The 18,360-nt window shown below is 31.0% G+C and overlaps 1 protein-coding gene and 1 long non-coding RNA gene across 7 annotated transcripts; one reads left to right on the top strand and one right to left on the bottom strand.

Annotated features, from left to right (window-relative positions):
* Positions 1–16: 16 nt before the first annotated feature.
* LOC114268773 (UPF0481 protein At3g47200) lies at positions 17–3,420 on the top strand. Of its 4 annotated transcripts, none has more exons than XM_082877915.1 (3): positions 90–234; positions 1,163–1,227; positions 1,975–3,420. In XM_082877915.1, the coding sequence occupies exon 3, from the start codon at positions 2,002–2,004 to the stop codon at positions 3,337–3,339; it is 1,338 nt and encodes a 445-aa protein (XP_082734041.1). In that variant the 5' UTR covers positions 90–234; positions 1,163–1,227; positions 1,975–2,001; the 3' UTR covers positions 3,340–3,420. The 4 variants fall into 4 exon arrangements, with proteins under 4 accessions (XP_082734040.1, XP_082734042.1, XP_082734041.1 ...); XM_082877917.1 differs by having other exon boundaries at positions 115–234; positions 1,979–3,420; XM_082877914.1 differs by lacking the exon at positions 1,163–1,227 and having other exon boundaries at positions 17–234.
* Positions 3,421–9,224: 5,804 nt separating this feature from the next.
* Positions 9,225–10,851, bottom strand: LOC114290378 (uncharacterized). Of its 3 annotated transcripts, none has more exons than XR_014334584.1 (4): positions 10,640–10,851; positions 10,398–10,551; positions 9,982–10,069; positions 9,225–9,494 (listed from the first exon to the last, which is right to left on the bottom strand). It is a non-coding gene; the product is annotated as an uncharacterized LOC114290378 (long non-coding RNA). The 3 variants fall into 3 exon arrangements; XR_014334586.1 differs by having other exon boundaries at positions 9,226–9,494; positions 10,398–10,528; XR_014334585.1 differs by having other exon boundaries at positions 9,226–9,494; positions 10,398–10,531.
* Positions 10,852–18,360: the final 7,509 nt, after the last annotated feature.

Below are 18,360 nucleotides of genomic sequence, written 5' to 3' on the forward strand. Positions count from 1 at the left end.
CTAAAGAAAACCTTTCATAACAGACAAAAATAAGATAATTCAACAATATATATATATATATATATTGTTCACTCACCCTTTATATATATATGGATGAATATGCATATGTATGTAGATAAAAAGAGTTATAAAAGTTTGTTGTTGTTTGGAAAGTCCTCTCGACTGTCATCCTTCTCTTGGTTTTGGAGGTGTCTGTAAGCGAATTGGTTGATTTTTGGAGGCCTCTCTTTCCTGGTATGTTTATCCACTTATTTATTTATTTGTTTATTTATATATATATATATATATATATTAACAATTGGTAGCCAGAGGGAAAAAATGAAAGAAATCAAAATTTTCATAAGACACTGTTATGAAGTACGGATATTTTTCTCGGATATTTCAAAAAGAGAGATGTATTTGTATTATATTTGTATTAGATATCTACTTTTTGGATATTCACAGATATATATCAGATACTCTAAATCACATAATACTTCTTTTACTAAATTAAAATTGTAGTATTTCCTGCATAATAATATAATATAAATAATTGTATGGATAAATATAAGAATATTTTTCTAATACTTTATTTAGTCATTTGATAAGAAGAATATAGTGAATTAAAGTAATTAAATTTGTCAAATTGATATAGCTTTTTTCTTTCATGCATGTCCCATATAATTATATAGAAAGAAAGTATTAATAAGAGAATATAATAATAGTATAATTAAAATTAAATATCAACATATAAATAAGCAAGTAAACTTGAAAACAATATTCTTTACCTGTGCCAAAAGGAAAAATGCAGGGACAAGTTGTAAATTATTTATTATTATAATACAAACATATTAGATATTGAAATGAAATATGTGCAAGATCTATTGAAAATTAAGAAGTAAGCAAGCGACAATCGTAAATTAATATCTAATTCTTAAATGTTAATATTTTACATTATAAAATTACAATATGATTTTTTAACATTCTTGATTTTATGCATAATTCACTATTAATCATTTTTAAAAAAATAATTTATTTATTTTTTATAAAAACATATCCTAATCGTATTTGTTTCATATTTTTTTAAGTTTTATTCAATAGTTGTATCCTTATCGTATTATATCTACTATCCTACTTCCTAGACACAATAATAAGATTTGAACTAAATATCACACCTGATAAGGGCACAAGGAGAGGGGGATCAGGAAGGGCATTGGCCTGCAAACGTCTTAAGAAACACATGCATAGGTATGTAGTTTTGGTAGTTTTATTTAAGAGTAATGTTATATATAATTATATTTTTTATTTTAGTTTCTCACTCTTAAGCACAAAGTAATAGGCCCTAGGCCTTTATATTCATAAATACATATAAAACCTGCTTGCTTGCTTGCGTTTTGTAATGAGAAAAAGATATGAGGAATAAGATTATAGGTAACATTTTGCTTCATCTAATGTTGTCTATCAGTGAAATTCTTAAGGGTTGAGTTCCTCTCCAATGGTGATTCCACTAGATAAATTTTGTTGTCCAATTTTATAAGACAAATGTGATACGATCATGTAATTATCAATATCCAATTAATTTAATTTTTTAAATAAATTAACTTATCTACGGATCCTATAAATTGAAAGGTTCCAATCAATTAGGTGGTCCTAAAGTGAACTAAGGAGCACAAACCCAATAGCACCACTCCAATTAGATCACCGACTAAAAAAAAAAAAAATTTTAGATAATTTGCCCAAAAATTAGATATGGGAGATAGACTTCGAAGCATTTCAAGGGTGTTCCATATTTTATTTTTTTTAGATAACTGAAAAAATGTACTAGCCATGGTCAGTCTGTAATGTGAGCTTCGAAATATATGAGAAAACCTTTTTGGAAAACTCTTTTAGACCAGTATGTAATATTTTAAGTTTGGCTTCATTCATGTAATATATCCTATGTTCTTTTTTTTTTCTTTATATATATATATATAACAAATTTGGTAATTTGTTTAGGCAGGATTTCCAATAATTTTACAAGATATGCTGTCGAAGGCAACTGTTGATCCTGTCTCCTTTCACTTAGATGAAAAGCTTACACGCCTATCTAGTACAGATTCTGAGTGTTATATCTACAAAGTGCATGATCGACTACGTTGGCAAAATGAAAAGTTATATGAACCAGAAATATTGGCTATAGGACCATATCACCATGGTAAAGACAACCTACAATGGATGGAAGAACACAAATTAGGGTATCTGCGATTGCTTCTTAAACGAAGAAATGAGACTAGTGTGGATAGATACATAGTAGCCATGAGAGATTTGCAAGAACAAGCACTTAGATGTTATGCAAACTCTGTATGGCTTAACAAAGACGAGTTTGTGAAAATGATGCTTCTTGACAGCTGCTTTCTCGTTGAGTTGTTTCGCAAATTTACCATAACAAGTATGAGAGATAAAAATGACTCGCTCTTCAAAATTGATTGGATACTTCCAAGTATATTGCGCGACTTATTTTTATTTGAAAATCAACTGCCATTCTTTGTTCTTGTGCAGTTGTTTGATATGACCAAACTTCTCGACCCTCATGACAATATCACTGATTTAGCCATTCGATACTGTCATTCTGTCAGTCAATATTTATGTTATAGTGCATCGCTAGGTCTTGAAAAGATTTTATATGCTTGTAATGGAATTTCAACTTGCCGAGTGAAGCATTTTCTTGGTCTGACACACCAAATTGCATCTTTTTCACTCTCGAAGTCAATACCTCTAACAAATGTCATCGCAGACAAGAAAAAGATATGGGAACACATACATTGTGCCACAGAGCTACATGAAGTTGGGATCAAGTTCAAGAAATCTAAGCATGATACGTTCATGTGTAATGTAAAATTTAAAAATGGGGTATTAGAAATCCCAACATTCGTTATACATGAGAAGACAGAATGTCTTCTTAGAAATGTAATTGCATACGAGCAACATCATCTCGAGGAGGACATTGGCCTCAAATATACCACTGATTATTTAACTCTCTTGTGTTGCCTCATTAACTCGTCACAGGATGTCTCCTTGCTTCGTCGCTGTGGAATTCTCAAAAACATGCTAGGTGGTGATGAAGCGGTTGTGTCAATTCTTAACAAGATTTCTACTTGTGCCATTACACCTCGTGACAATTTTTATTACTCTCATGTATTTAACGACATAAACGGTTATAGTAAGCAACGTTGGAACGTATGGACTGCGATGTTGAGGCGTAATTATTTCAACAGCCCATGGACAATCATCTCGTTTCTCGGAGCTATTATGTTGCTTCTACTCACTTTGACACAAACAATGTTTTCTATTCTTGCTTACTTCTGTAATAGAGGTTGTTGAGCCCATGGAAAAACTTTTAAGTGAGATTATTTGAAATCTTGAACTATATTTTTAAGAAAGTTGAAAGAAGGTGTTTGATAGAATTTTCCAAAATTACACAAAATGATGTGGTATAATTATAGATTTAAAATTTAAAAACAAAAAGAAAAGGCATTGAATATTCTTTATATTTCTTCATATTTCATTTTGTGGGTCACACATTGGGCCTATAAGATGATTGGAATCGTTTATCTCATAAACCTTATAATGAAGACTGTAAGAAGTGGAAACTTAAAAGTATGAAATTCAAATCTCCTACCCAAACTTTGAAGGTTGGAAGTGGTACAAAGAGTTTAGACCACGAAATTCTTGGGACGAACTTTTGGACTTGAAACAGTCCAGAACCATGGATCCAAATATCCTTTGCAACTAAACTCGAAAAAGTTTGGAGCATAAACCCAAAGATCTGAGTACTTGGCTTCGAAAATGTTTCGAGGACCTAGAAGTTACGCCATTAAGAATCCCAGAACACTTGCGAACTTGGAGCGTAATTGACATGTTAGAACCATGATATGACGAGTTTGGAAGTGGACCTTCTCTTGAAGATGGAGAACTCAAAGATAAATTTGTTCATCACTCAAATTAGTCTTTACTCAAAGTCGAGGTAGTAGGACTTGGAAAGTCCCCTTGGACTTGGTATCATACGGCAGGAAGTCCCTTGGACCACACCTGACATTTATCTTGGGATGGTAGGAATTGCTAGTTTGGTGGTTGAAATCAAAGGTTCGTTGAGATAATTTCTAAAACCCTCGGACATCTTATTGTTCTCGGGGATACGTAAGGAGAAGACACAAAATGCTTGGGGGTGGCAATTATCTGGACCAGTGTCATATTATCGAACTAATTTTTTCCAACCAATCGTTGCCGTTTGATTGAATGATTTTACTTTACTTTAACAATAAATTAGTTGGAGCCCATTTGTTAAATGCCTATTCGGTGATATATTACTATACAAATTAGATTATTCCAATGTCATGTTGCCAAACTAAAATACATTTGTCTAGCCACTTGTCGCTTTAAGTGCGTTGTAGATTATCTTCATTGTTGTTGCATTAAAGGCATCCCTTCTTTTCAATGTAATCAATCTCTAATTGTTGCATCATACTCTTTAACATATTAATTAACAAGGATGTTTCCTCCTTCGATAATCTACCAGCAAATGAGTACCCTTTAAAATGTTCAGCAACCGGATGATTGTACTTGCATTGCGACAATGAATAGAAATATAATTCTTCCAAGCAAAAAAATATATTAAAAAAAAATGAAATGAAAATGCACAGTAATGAGTAACCGAACAAATTAAAAACGTTCGGCCTTGGATTATAGAAAATGTATCTTTTATTAGATGATAGGTTACTGGACATATATTTTTTTGTTCGGCAATGTGATTCCAGATTATTTTATTTTGTTCAATTTTGGCACACCAAACAAAATTCAAAAAACTCTCTCAAAAATGAAACGAAAACTTACCAAACAAATAAAAAAAACTCAACATTTCGCTTTTTTTATGGTTCTTCACCATTGTTTCTTCATTCATTGCTTTCTTCTATGATCAAAACACTATCGATTCTCACTTTTTGAAAAGAGATATGTAGCAGAGAAAAAAAAAACTGAGAAAGGAAGAAGAGCAGTAGGGATTGAAGAGTAATGGGTGTAAAGAGATAATAAAATATATTTAATTTTAGTCTTTTGTCCTTAAAAGTAATTTTACACATGAAAAAAATTGGAAAAAAAAAATCTCATATAAAAGATGTAAAGAGGTAAACTAATAGTGTAAATAGAATCGCTCATTTTTAAAATGAACAATTCAAATTATAATTATGAGTTGAAATAATAATGCCCACAAAATAAAATAGGAAGGATAATACATAATAACCACTTGAATTATGGTTGTACGCCCGGAAAGCCATTACCAAATCCTAAGATAAAGTGAATTTTTTCCAAAAATAAAAATACTCTACTTTTGTTTGATATTTAAAGTTGTGTTTGGTTAGAAGATTTGGGAAGAAATTTAAAAAATGAAAAGGAAAAAATGTGTGAAACTAAGTAAAATATAAGTATACTAGTGTATGCCCGTGCCTAAAGGCACGGTGCTAATAATGATAAAATCAAAATATAATTGAATATAAAATTGTTGGGTTAAAATATAATTTATTCCATTTGTTGCTAAAAAATTGAAGTCAAAATATAAATCAAAGTCTGGTTAATTTTGAAAAGTTTTTTTTTTTTTTTAAACTTAAAAATAAACATTTCCTAATCAACTATTTAAAGTACGGCAAGTAATTCAATCATAAACATTTTGATTTTATTAACAAACTTTATGACTCTAAAGCATAAACTTCATATCAACACAAAAATTAAAAATAAAAACATCCGTACCAAGCAAGTCAAAAAAAATAATAAAATTTATAGATACAAAATAAAACGCACAACCCAAAGATATTGTACATTTGTTAACACAATAATCCAAAAAAAATTACACCAAACAATGCACAACCAATGCTTGACAATTACAAAAAAAAAAAAATCAAATTAAAATTGAAATACCAAACAATGCATGCCAACCAGTGCTCTATAATCTATAAAAAAATTAAAATTGAAACGCACACCAACCAATACTTTGTAATTTAAAAAAAATTAATTTTAAACACCAAGCAATGCACACTTGCTAGTGCTATTGCCACAACTCAACATTGTAATAGTTCTTTGCAAATTATAAACCCAAAACTACATGAGAAAAAATATAGGGGGGAAAAAAAATTTAACTTGCCCACATGGTCACATGAGATTTTAAAAAATGTATTCTCAGCACAATCTACACCACATGGAAATAAGAAAAAATCAAGTACAACAACTTACTAATGGTGCAGAGAGACCATATATATTTTGTTCAAACCTTCTGTAACACAACAGATATATAAAATCATGGAAACACCTATGTAAGGACTAAATACTACTGTAAATGTTTTGTAAGGTACATCCCTTTTCTAATCACTGATAAATGTGAACGCATACAGGAAAAGATTTCAACTGTTGAAGCAATTATGGATTTAACAATTATAATAGACCTCATCAGTCAGACAATAAGGTATAATAGACCCTAAAAATCTATTATATATCTGTATATAAATCAAATAATAACAAAATTCCTTCCACAACATGAGGAGTTTATTCCCAAAACCAACCAACAATACAAAGTTAATGAAATAAAGAACATCTGTAGGTGTGAAATCAATAATCTTCTGCACTTTTCAATGTTTAAATAAGCATCTAAAAATTTTTCATACACAAAATTGTAGAAAGCCTACTGTTTTAAGCATTCGCTTTAAGTGAATAAATCTTCCCTCTGTAGAGATGAACCTTGAGAGCAGTCTCAAAATGCAAAGCTCAAAAAATATTGTTTTTCCACTTCCCGTTGGTGCTGAAATGACCATATTTACATCGGATTGGGGCAGAAAAGCATTCACTCTGCAATGAGTTAAAGTACCTATACAACAAATACAAATGCATAAACAATACCAATTACATCATGTATAGCAACAGAACAATATTTTAGGCATTGTGGGTCAATTCCCTAAAGAAAATTTAGCATCATACATTGTTTGGGAGGCACGGTGTAAAGAAAATTTAGTGTATGCCCGTACCTAAAAGCATGGTGTAAAGAAAACAAATAGGAAAAAGGATACAAATGGGAAAAAGATTTAAAAAAAAAAAAAAAGGTTTGGGAGGCATCCATTGCCACTGGTGGCGACATCATTAGCAGGGAATGAAGGGGATGCGGAGGAGGCACATGTGAGGCGAACAGAGTCAGTGATGGCTTAGGGGTGAACAACAGTGTTGTAGGTGTAGGAAAAGAAGAGAAAGAGTCAATAGAAGATAGAAGAGGTATGGTGAGAAAGAAGAGAGAAATGGAAATAGTGAGAGTGAAAAAAATCTCAACGCTTCACTTTTTAGTTGGGATTATCTAAACCATTCTAACCAAATATAAGAGAAATATTTTCAAAATTTGCTACAAATATAAACTGAACTAACTACACAAAAATCACCTAAATGAACATCTATAAATCTAGAAACAATGAATCAAATGTAAAAGTTAAAAAAACGAACTCATCAATAATGAAAATTCAGTGTTTGATTTTTCCTTGGACTTGGAGTACCTTATTCACAAATCACAATAATATGTTTGAATATAGATATTAGACTTTTCTCAAGTGTACAAAGGTTCTACAGTTCCAAATAGGAGACGTTGCACATGATAATACATATGTAAGCAAATGATCCTTCCAACTGAACCTTTTTATCAAGCATTACACATGCAACCAGTTGTGGCCAATACAAAACACATGAAAGGCCAACTCAATAAATAAAAAAATAATAAAAAAAACAAACACATGGAAGAAGAAATTATTTGAAAACCAACAATGAACAACAATGTGCTACCAAATAAACCTTGGAGTTTGAATCATATTTAGAATTTTTGAATGAAAAATGAAGAAACTTACGCACTTTAAAACACCATTGAACTGATGGAACACATACTTGGGTGTCCCAGTGGTATAAGTCTGTCTGATAAACCATCATCAGGAGAAGTGTTTTGCGCCCAGGCTTAGTTTCTCCCTGTATTCCAGTCAGTCAACTTCCTATCAGCGCTGTAATTTTGATTTAGAACATAATTCTTCATTTAGTTATCTAAAAAAAAAAAAAGAGCTGCATTGGTCTACCTTCTCATCTTAATGTGTAAATCAAAGAGCTAGGAAACAAAATTAATGTAGCAGAGGCAGAAACGGGAGGGGAAAAGGAAAAACAAAGAATAATCAATATCTGGAGTTGTAGACATGTTTGAATTTCTACATATTTTAAACAGAATAGAGAACAAAAGGGCAACTTTAAAATTATAAATTTCACGGAGGGCAACAAAAGCTGAAAGAGAAAGAAGGAGAGGAGTGAGACAACAAAATCTGAGAGAAATTACTTACCGGAGTGAGCTCTGATGGGGGAAAGAAGGAAACAACAAAAGCTGAGAGAGAAAAGAGAGAGAGAGAGTTTTAAATTTGAAATCAAGAAACCTACGCACTTTAAAATACCATTGCGCTGAAGAAATCAAGAAACCTGTTAATCACTTGAAGATACAAAGCAAGCAAGAGAGATGTGATATAGGATTTATAGATACAATCATGGAATTAATTTTCTTAAATAAACCTGATGAAAAGTGCAATAAAATAGAAGCACAAATGACAATTCAATTAAAGAAGAATGCATGGATAGTTTTTTTTTTTTTTTTTATTTAAGCTTTAAATTTTGGTTCCCCCATGACTAAAAGGATATATTATATTAGAAGTCCTATTAAAATTAAGTTGCCAAACTATAAAACAATATGTGCAACGTATGGATTGTGTTGAGCCATGATACCACTATCAATCATCCCATAAAAACAAATTGAATTAATGATTGGTATCCATTCCACTAATGTAAAAATAATGATAAGATAAACAAATTTACTTATCACACTATTACTCGTTTGTAAATGGGCATTGGACGTTAAAAAAAAAAAAAATTAATATAACGGTGATATCATATTAAAAAAAAATTGATCATATCATTGAATTTTTATTTTGTGGATGATGCAGCCATTTTATTGTTCTTGGTTACATTGTTTTATCAAGAGTTGTGCCTCGTTTGGGAATTCAAACTCAAATTTGGAAGAATTGTTAAATACTCTGTTATCCTCAAATGCTGTACAATTCTATGAACCAAACATCTTTGAGGAAAACAAAAAAGAATAATGAAATTGTGAGTTAACATAGCTGAAAAACAACAAAGGAATTGGTGACTTGTTTCCTTCTGTTTGAGTTGATTTTTTGCTAGATGTGCTGTTTCACATTTTTACATCAGATAAAATTGTTACAAAATCTAAATCTTTAATATCAAACACAGAAATTAACAATTTTTATACTGGAATGCAATATTTCAAATAAGATAAATTAGAAATCAAGAAATTTATTGAAATCAATGTATCAAATCTAAAAACTGAGAGCGAAGACTCACTGTCTCGAGGATAAGAACTGAACCGAAACTTCACTGATACAATGATGCTTCATCGACAATGTTGAAATTTCCTGTTAAAAATAAAATAAAAATTGTCGAAATTTCGGAGGGAGGGTAACACCATAATAATTGAATCTCATTCTCCAAGCCAAGTCTGGCAATGGTAAGGAAGATCGAAGGTGCTGTGATTGTGTGAAACCACATTTATAAATTGAAGGCACTTTATGGGTACTTTTTTTCGGGAAAAAATTCGTACACACAATAACATGAATATAAACAACAACAACAATAACATCCAATCAAATATAATCGAATTTCACAATGAACTCAAAAAAACCACTAAAATTAACCAAACAACATCAGAAATCGCAATTATTCATATGTAGATACAATTAAAAAATAGACATAGCCCGTCAGAAAGAGAAAGAGAGAGGCAGGACACGATGAACTCAAAAAAAAAAAACCTAAAATTAACCAAACAGTATCAGAAATCGCAATAATAAAAAAAACACACAGCCCAACAAAGAGAGAAGGGGAGAAGTAGAAATCGAGGACTACCTTGCGAGCCGAGTTCGAGAGGCAGAAATCGAGGACTGGAGATTTCCTCACTATCAAGTGAACATCTTCATTTGCTCTATGGCCAGATCTGCATGTCAAGTTTATGTTTAAAAGATGACTATCCAGTCTTCAATCATTAATTAAGAAAAATAAATAAACGAAGATTGAGCACATTGATACATTTCTAGTATAACCATCATCGAAGTATCCAATTCAAATTAAAACCAAAATCAAAATTCGTTATAATCATAAGTATTTTGAAGTTCACCATTTATCCAGTCTTCAATCATTTTGAAGTTCACCATAATATAAATATTTTTCGTATTTATAATTAGTTACTTATTGATTGAGAAATAAAAAAATAAAAAAAGTATGAATAGAGCTGTGGTCTATTTCAAAGTATTGAAGAATTTTACTTGAAGCTTTCCTTGAACACATTCTGTTTGAGCATGAAGTGGGTTTTGCATCAACAGCGGCAGTGGTGATGATGAGCAGCGGTGGTAGTGTTGCAACCATATAGACAAACCAGACATAGCCATAAACTGATCTACTGGAATGCAATAAACTGATCTACGAAATTAGAAATCAAGAAATTTATTGAAATTAATTAAAAGAAGTAATAAACTGATCTACGAAAGGGGAGAGGCAGAAATCGAACCTTGCGAGTGCGAGTTCGAAGGGAGGGTGGTTGTCGATGCTGAAATTTTTATTCATACGAAACAAATTGATTGGAAAAAAAACCTAACTTGGATCATCATCCGTATATCATCACCAACCTGAAAAAGTGAAACAAAGAGAAAAAAGATTCATCAAATACCAGTTTCATTTTAAAAATAACACCTTTTTAAAAAATAACAGAGATTGCCCGTGCCTGAAGGCACTATCTAATAAAATTCTTATATTACAGTCTATGTGTTGCAAAAATGTTAACGATCATAAAAATGTTTTATGAAAAGTGTCTGAAAGTTGTGATCAAATAGCCAAAAATGTTCAGGATCAATCAATCGACCTACAAAGGTTAGATGATTTTTCATAAAACTACTTAAGAGAAATTATGTAGTATACCCAAACAAATATAGCCTTAAATAGTGTATCAAAAAAAAATATAAAAAAAAATTAAATAGTGTGTGGTTTAACTCGGTTACAGTCGAATTCACATGTGAAGTGAATTTAAAACATACATTACTTTATTAACATTTGTTGTGTTTGAATTCTTTATCTATATATTATTTTTCTTAGTATTTTTTAACGTATAAAGTAGCTGACATTATTTGATAAGCCACTTTGTAGGTGAATCACCTCAATTTCTTAATTATTGTTCTTAAAAAGCAACTAATATGCTATTTCCAATATTTTTTATTTATCCATTAAATTAGAGCTACCCTTAATAAAATAAGGGGAGAAATGATGGGAAGTGGTCAATGTATACGTCCCCAAAAAAAAAAAAAAAACAAACAAACAAACAAACAAAATAATAATAATTGGAAAAAGAATTCACACCAATAAAAAACAATCTCTTCTAATTTTATATGTAATGATATGACAAATTACATATTAACTTTTGATTTATTACAAATTCAATCATGTAACTCAACTCCATTGCGATGTCATTGCAAATGAATTGTAAATTCCAAAGTGCAAGTCTTTAACATTAATCTAGAAGAGTTACCCTCTATTTTTCGTAAACAAAATTCTTGTTCTTTCAATTAAAATTCGCCAAGAAATAGATAATTAAATGTGTTGCTAATAATAAATTTAAATATCTAAAATAAAACATCATTTTCTTATGGAGAGTTATATAATTGGAAAGATCCCAAAACTAAATTAAATACGACAGTAATTCCATGTACGCATAAAAATCAGAAAAACATGCATACAAAATCAATATGCAAATTGATTCTAGGTAATGTGAAGACTACAACCATAATGAATTTAAACCACATTAATTTTTCTATATATAAATTGTAGTGCTCTAATGGTTCCATTTAGCAGAGAAACATTTGGGTCTAACCCCAAATAACACTTCAGCTACATATTTAGCAGTCCTTGCCGGTTCCTTGATGTTGTATTGGGATATTAAATTTGTAGAAAAATAAAAATAAAGAATAAAGAATAAGTGAACAAAATAAAAGCTCATTGCCAATCATGATACATTTCAGACCCAAAATTTTTTAAGGGTAGCTCTAATTTAAAATGCCTAAAACGTCTAAATTTAGTCGAAACCTTCCTTGTCATAAGCAGCTGATATTAAAAAAAAAAAAAAAAAAAAAAAAAAAACCAAATTCATTAGAAGAACACCCATCAAAGCAAATTCGGTCTTCACTATTCAGTACCCAGAAGCAAAAATGTTGTATAACTATTCATATTGAATTGCAGACCCAGAAGAACCCATAAACTTCAATAAAGATTGAGGGTATTAATGTTGATTCTTCAAGGGGTCTGACACAAAATTTTGAAGGGAATGTTGAATGCGATGAGCCACAAAGTTCAATGGGCCTCTCAAATTTACGGATTTAGTTTGACAGCAATAAATGAGCAGCAAATTAAAAAAAAAAAGAAAAAAAAGAAAAGTTTTACAAACTAAAAAATAAAATAAAATAAAATCATACTCGCTATCCTAAAAAAACCCAATTTACCTTTCAGCTTTCTCTCACTAATTCGAACAATTATCAGAAAAGTACACATACTGAAAAAGAAACTTGAATTCTTGAGGGGGTGAGTGTTGGTTGACTAAAACAGAAACCAAATAAGCCCTAGAATTTAGAAATTCAAGAAAAGGTCGCGAAACAGAAGCAGAGAAACAGAACATACCTGTTCACATGACTCCGAGAAAGTAACAGAAGCAGAGAAACACCGAATGTGAGAGAGAGAGAGAGAGAGAGAGAGAGAGAGAGAGAGAGAGAGAGAGAGAGAGGCGAAACAGGGGTTTTCTTCGGAGTCATATCATAGCCAATTATGATGGAATGTGAAATGCCCAAACTGTAATTCTTCGGAAGTGAAAATTAGATCAGTTTAAATTTTTAGAGCACTTCGGAGTTGAAATGTATATTCTAATTTTTAAAACCCCTGTTTTCTTCGGAAGTGAAAATTATCAAATAAATCAAACCCCTGTTTTCTTCGGAAGTGAAATGTTCGATCACATTACCATCAAAAATTATCAAATATATGATACCATCAAAAGTGTATCAAAAATATATGATACCATCTCAGCCAAACAGAACTGAAGTACATTCAACATCTCAGCCAAACAGAACACATGTCTAATATACCTGAAATGTGAAATTTAGAACACCTGCTAATTCAAATACTTTAGATCCAAAAATATACCTCTTCGAAATTTGATAAATCATATATTTTTATAGAGCAGGTGTTCTAATACATCTCAGTAGATCTAAATTATTAGAACACCTGCTAAATCAAATACTTTAGCAGCGAAACATACCTCTTCGAAATTTGATAAATCCAAAAATATATGATCACATTACCATTTTTAGAGCACTTTGAAGTTGAAATGTATATTAGATCGAACACATCTCAGCCAATTCAAATACTGAAGTGCCCAAACTGATCTACTGAGATAAATGGCGAAAATTTCTACTGGAATGTGAACAGGCGAAAATTTGATTTATTTATCTCATATACCAAAATCAAGTGTGAAATGTGAACAGATCGAACACAGTGCGAAAATTTGATTTATTTCTACTGGAATGTGAACAGATCGAACACAGTAGAAAATTTCAAATGTGAAATAAAACCAAAATCAAGTAATTTGATTTATTTATCTCAGAGAGAAGGCGAAAACCTAGAAATAAGGCGATTCTTTAAACCCTAATTAAATTTCTATTCCACTCCATTTTCTTTAAACCCTAATTACTTACTTCAGAGAGAAGGCGATTCTTGGGAAGAAGTTTGGGCACTTCAGGAGGTAGAACCAATAACCAAAGAAGTCGAAATTTCCAATTTTTTTTTTTTTTTCCATCAATCCGATGTGGCAGCGCCGACGCCGGCGAGGCGAGAACTACTGAATCAATCCGATGGGCAATGTGATCGGAACGCCAGATCTCGACCTCCTTCCGAAGATCGATCAGATCAAGCCCTAGATCGAACACATCTCAGCCATTGATGACGTCCTTCAGCAATGCTATCTGATCGGTTGTGAAGCACAGTAGGGAGAGGGAGAGGGGGAGAGAGAGAGAGAGGGAGAGGGAGTTGAGGACAACGTTTGGGTAGAGGCAGCCGTGTTTGGTAGGCGTGGGAGAGAGAGGAGAGGGTGTTTGGGCGGGAATCAAACACATCCCAACCATTGATATATATTTGGGATTGATCTCAGCCATTGGATCAAAATGTATCTCACATACATTTTGATATATTTTCAAAAAACCTCTTGCCTTATTATATAGATTTTATTTACATTTCACTTACATTTTTCCTTTCACTTTCCAAATCATTTCCCAAATCTCCAACCAAACACAGTTTAACACTCTGTTTGGGTCGTAAGGTGATGTGAGAAAAGAAATAATTGTGGTTTCTCACCTAGATGAGAAAAAAAAAATATGAGTATGATTTCTCACCATTTATGTTTGGAAGAATATAAAAGATAAATGAATGTAGTTTCTCACCTATCTTGTTTTGATAGAGTAAATAAGAGAAAATAAAAGAAATTGTTATATTTCATTTTATCAAAATATATAACCTTTCATATTAATAAATTATGCTTTTCATAAGGGTAATTTTAATACTTTAAAAACCTTTCATTAAATCCAATTTCTTTCTCACCAAATTTCACCACTTTTGGTGAGAAACAATATATAAGTTTGGTGAGAATTTTTTTTCACCATCTCTTGTCATTTCTCACCTACTTAACCATACAAACAAGTGAAGAGATTTCCCATTCTCACCATTTCTTTTCTTTTCTCACCAAACACCTCCATCCAAACAGAGTGTAAGAGCATCTCTTTTCTTTTTTTAACCATACAAACAAGTGAAGAGATTTTTTATTCTTACCATTTCTTTTCTTTTCTCACCAAACACCTCCATCCAAACGGAGTGTAACAACATCTCCAATGACAAGCTATTGAAGCTGCCGTTGCCAAAATTTGGCAAGAGTCTCCAAAAACTTTGCTCCAGTGGGCTACTATAACCCCTCTCAAATTTGGCAATTGCCATTTCCACAGCCAAACATTATCCAAATAAACAGATTTTGACTCCAAAATTTCCATGGAACAAACAAACACAGTGGGAAAAATCCAGCAACAATACAATAATAATAAAAAATTACTGTTTTTCAGATTTTTGGAGATAGAGATGGAGATAGAGGCAAAACCCTCCAAATAGAATATATATATATATTAACAAAATTAAAAAAACAACAACAACAACAACAACAACAATCACTGCAAAAACAATAATCATAAATAATAATCATAACAACAATAATCAAACAATTTCAGAAAAATTTCAAGCAATTTTTCACAAATTTCAAGCCATCTCAAACAAATCAAAAGGAATCTCAACTAATTTCAAGCAAATTTCAAGCAATTTCATCAATGTAATTTCACAAAAATAAATACTTGGAAAGGGTTTTGAAGTTTCTTCATCTTCTTCAGATTGTGATTTTGTTAAACTTCTAAGATGAAAGAGATGAACCTAAATGATAAAGATTCGAACAAATCTTGATGGATCGAACGAACTCCCGCCCCCTTTTGGCCCTTGATGGATTCGAACGAACCCAAGTCGAATGAACTCTAACCCAAACACATACAATCGTTGAAGGAGAGAGATGGACAAGTTTGAGAGAGAGAGAGAGAGGGGGAAGAAGTTTATGGAGAAGGAGAGCAAGACAGTGCTCTAGAGATTTAAAAAAAAAAGAAAAAGAAAAAAGAGGGAGAACTTGGAAGTCTCTGGAATTTAGTATTTCTAGTATTTATAATTTTTCGTATTTCTTTTTTAATGTAATTTTTATGTTTAAATTTTTAATGTAGTTAATATTTTTTAAAAAAAAATTTGCAATGATATCAATTGATGGGGTGAATTATATTTATATATATTTTTAATCTTTTTATATTAGTCTAGTTGGAATGTAAATATTTAATTTTAAAAAAAAATTTAAAAAGGTCATAAAAGAAAAAATATAAACAATAAAAAAATACTTAAAAACTTATATCGAAACATCACCTATAAAATTGAAGGAAAAATTAGTTAAAATTTGTCAAAATAGCCTGTAACCATTGGAATATTATTTTTATAATTTGACAATTTACTATTATATAGATTTTCAAATTATAGTTTTGACCATACTATTATAACATTTGCCAATTGGAGATGGTCTAAGAGTATCTCCAACGTTTACTCAATTTTTTTTTTTATTAATTTTGAATAAAAATTTAAGTGAAAGTTTCATTTGATATCGTGTGTTCCAATGAAGTAATTTGAGATTTCATCAAACCATCAGTCGATTAGGAGGACGACTGAAGTATGTCCGGCCAGTCGACCGACCAATGTAAATTTTCCAAAATTCTAAAACAAATTTTGCAAGGAAGTGGTCGACCAGGAGACAATCAGCCAAACATCCAGCTAGTCATCTGATACTCATGCATACTTATAAATATAACGGTTATCTATAGTAATTTGATAAAAGACCCAAACATAATTTGATAAAAAATCTGAAATATTCTGAATTTAATATTAATTTAATGTTAATATTGGAGTATAATTTTGGAATATTTACCAATAAATCTTGTATGACAGACTGTTATACCAATCAGTCCCAACTTTATACTTTTGTTCCGGTAAGTCCTACTAGTGGGGATATTTGTTCCTTTCTGATCCTATTTTCTATGTTTGGCGTTACTGAGGGGACTAGTATACCCTTTTTGTTTGATTGGAAATGTGATTTGTGGGTTTATGGTTGTGTACATACGTTAGAGATCACATTTGGGATTTTGAATGTTACATTTACATATGCTTTAGTCATTTCAGTTTGGGTTTTCTGTCGTCTCATTGTGGGTGGCTGGGACGACTGTGTTGTTGATTGCAAAAATTGCATTTTCGACGTTAAGACGCCATTGTTACGAAAGTATGTCTTACTCTGGTTTTCAGTTACAGCGTAGTTATATATGTATGTCACATTGCACTTCGTCCATATCCCTGTTTTACATCAGTAGGGGGCTTGTATGTATTGTTGGCGGGTGGTTTTGTATAACGTCACAAAATGGGATGGTATGTGCTGCATTGTTTTGGGTTGTGGTGGATTGTGTGTAGTGTATGTCATTTCATTTGTTGTATGGTTTATTGTGGTCCTCATGAAGCACGTGTTGATCTTGTCAGGGGGATGGACATGCCAATAATGTTAATTTGTTGTTATGGGAATATGAATGCCGTAATTAATTTGCAACCTCTGTTTCGGTTTCATGATATGGTCGACAATGCGTGCGGAAAGTTTGTTGGGTTAACACCTGTCAATGTGTGTTTGTTTTTCAAGATGCTAGGCTTTAATAATTTCACATTACAAAATGATGTGGATGTGGAAAACATGGTATCTCTTGCACGGTATTTCCGACTGCAATGTGTCAATGTCATCATTCAGTTAGACGATTCACCTGATGATAATAATAGTGACAACCCTTTCTAAGATATTTCAAAAGAAGAGATGTATCTGTATTATATTTGTATTAGATATCTACTTTTTGGATATTCACAGATATGTATCAGATACTCTAAATCACATAATACTTCTTTTACAAAATTAAAATTGTAGTATTTCTTGCATAATATTATAATATAATATAAATGAAAGTGAGGATAAATATAAGAATATTTTTCTAATACTTTATTTAGTTATTTGATAAGAAGAATATAGTGAATTAAAGTAATTAAATTTGTCAAATTGATATATTTTTTTCTTTCATGCATGTCCCATATAATTATATAGAAAGTAAGTATTAATAAGAGAATATAATAATAGTGTAATTAAAATTAAATATCAGCATATAAATAGCAACTATACTTGATAACAATATTCTTTACCTGTGCCAAAAGGAAATATGCAGGGACAAGTTGCAAATTATTTATTATTATAATACAAACATATTAGATATTAAAATGAAATATGTGTAAGATCTATTGAAAATTAAGAAGTTAGCAAGCTACTATCGTAAATTAATATCTAATTCTTAAATGTTAATATTTTGCATTATAAAATTACAGTATGATTTTTTAACATTCTTGATTTTATGCATAATTCACTATTAATAATTTTTAAAAAATAATTTATTTATTTTTTAAAAAAACATATCCTAATTGTATTGGTTTCATATTTTTTTAAGTTTTGTTCTATAGTCGTATCCTTATCGTATTATATCTGGTATCCTGCTTCCTAGA

Source organism: Camellia sinensis, chromosome 7 (assembly GCF_055761805.1).
Source record: "Camellia sinensis isolate YWXY chromosome 7, ASM5576180v1, whole genome shotgun sequence".
NCBI lineage: Eukaryota > Viridiplantae > Streptophyta > Magnoliopsida > Ericales > Theaceae > Camellia > Camellia sinensis.

Bases quoted from the DNA above. Each gene is read 5' to 3' on its own strand.
- LOC114268773 (XM_082877914.1), top strand. From the start codon at position 2,002: ATGCTGTCGAAGGCAACTGTTGATCCTGTCTCCTTTCACTTAGATGAA.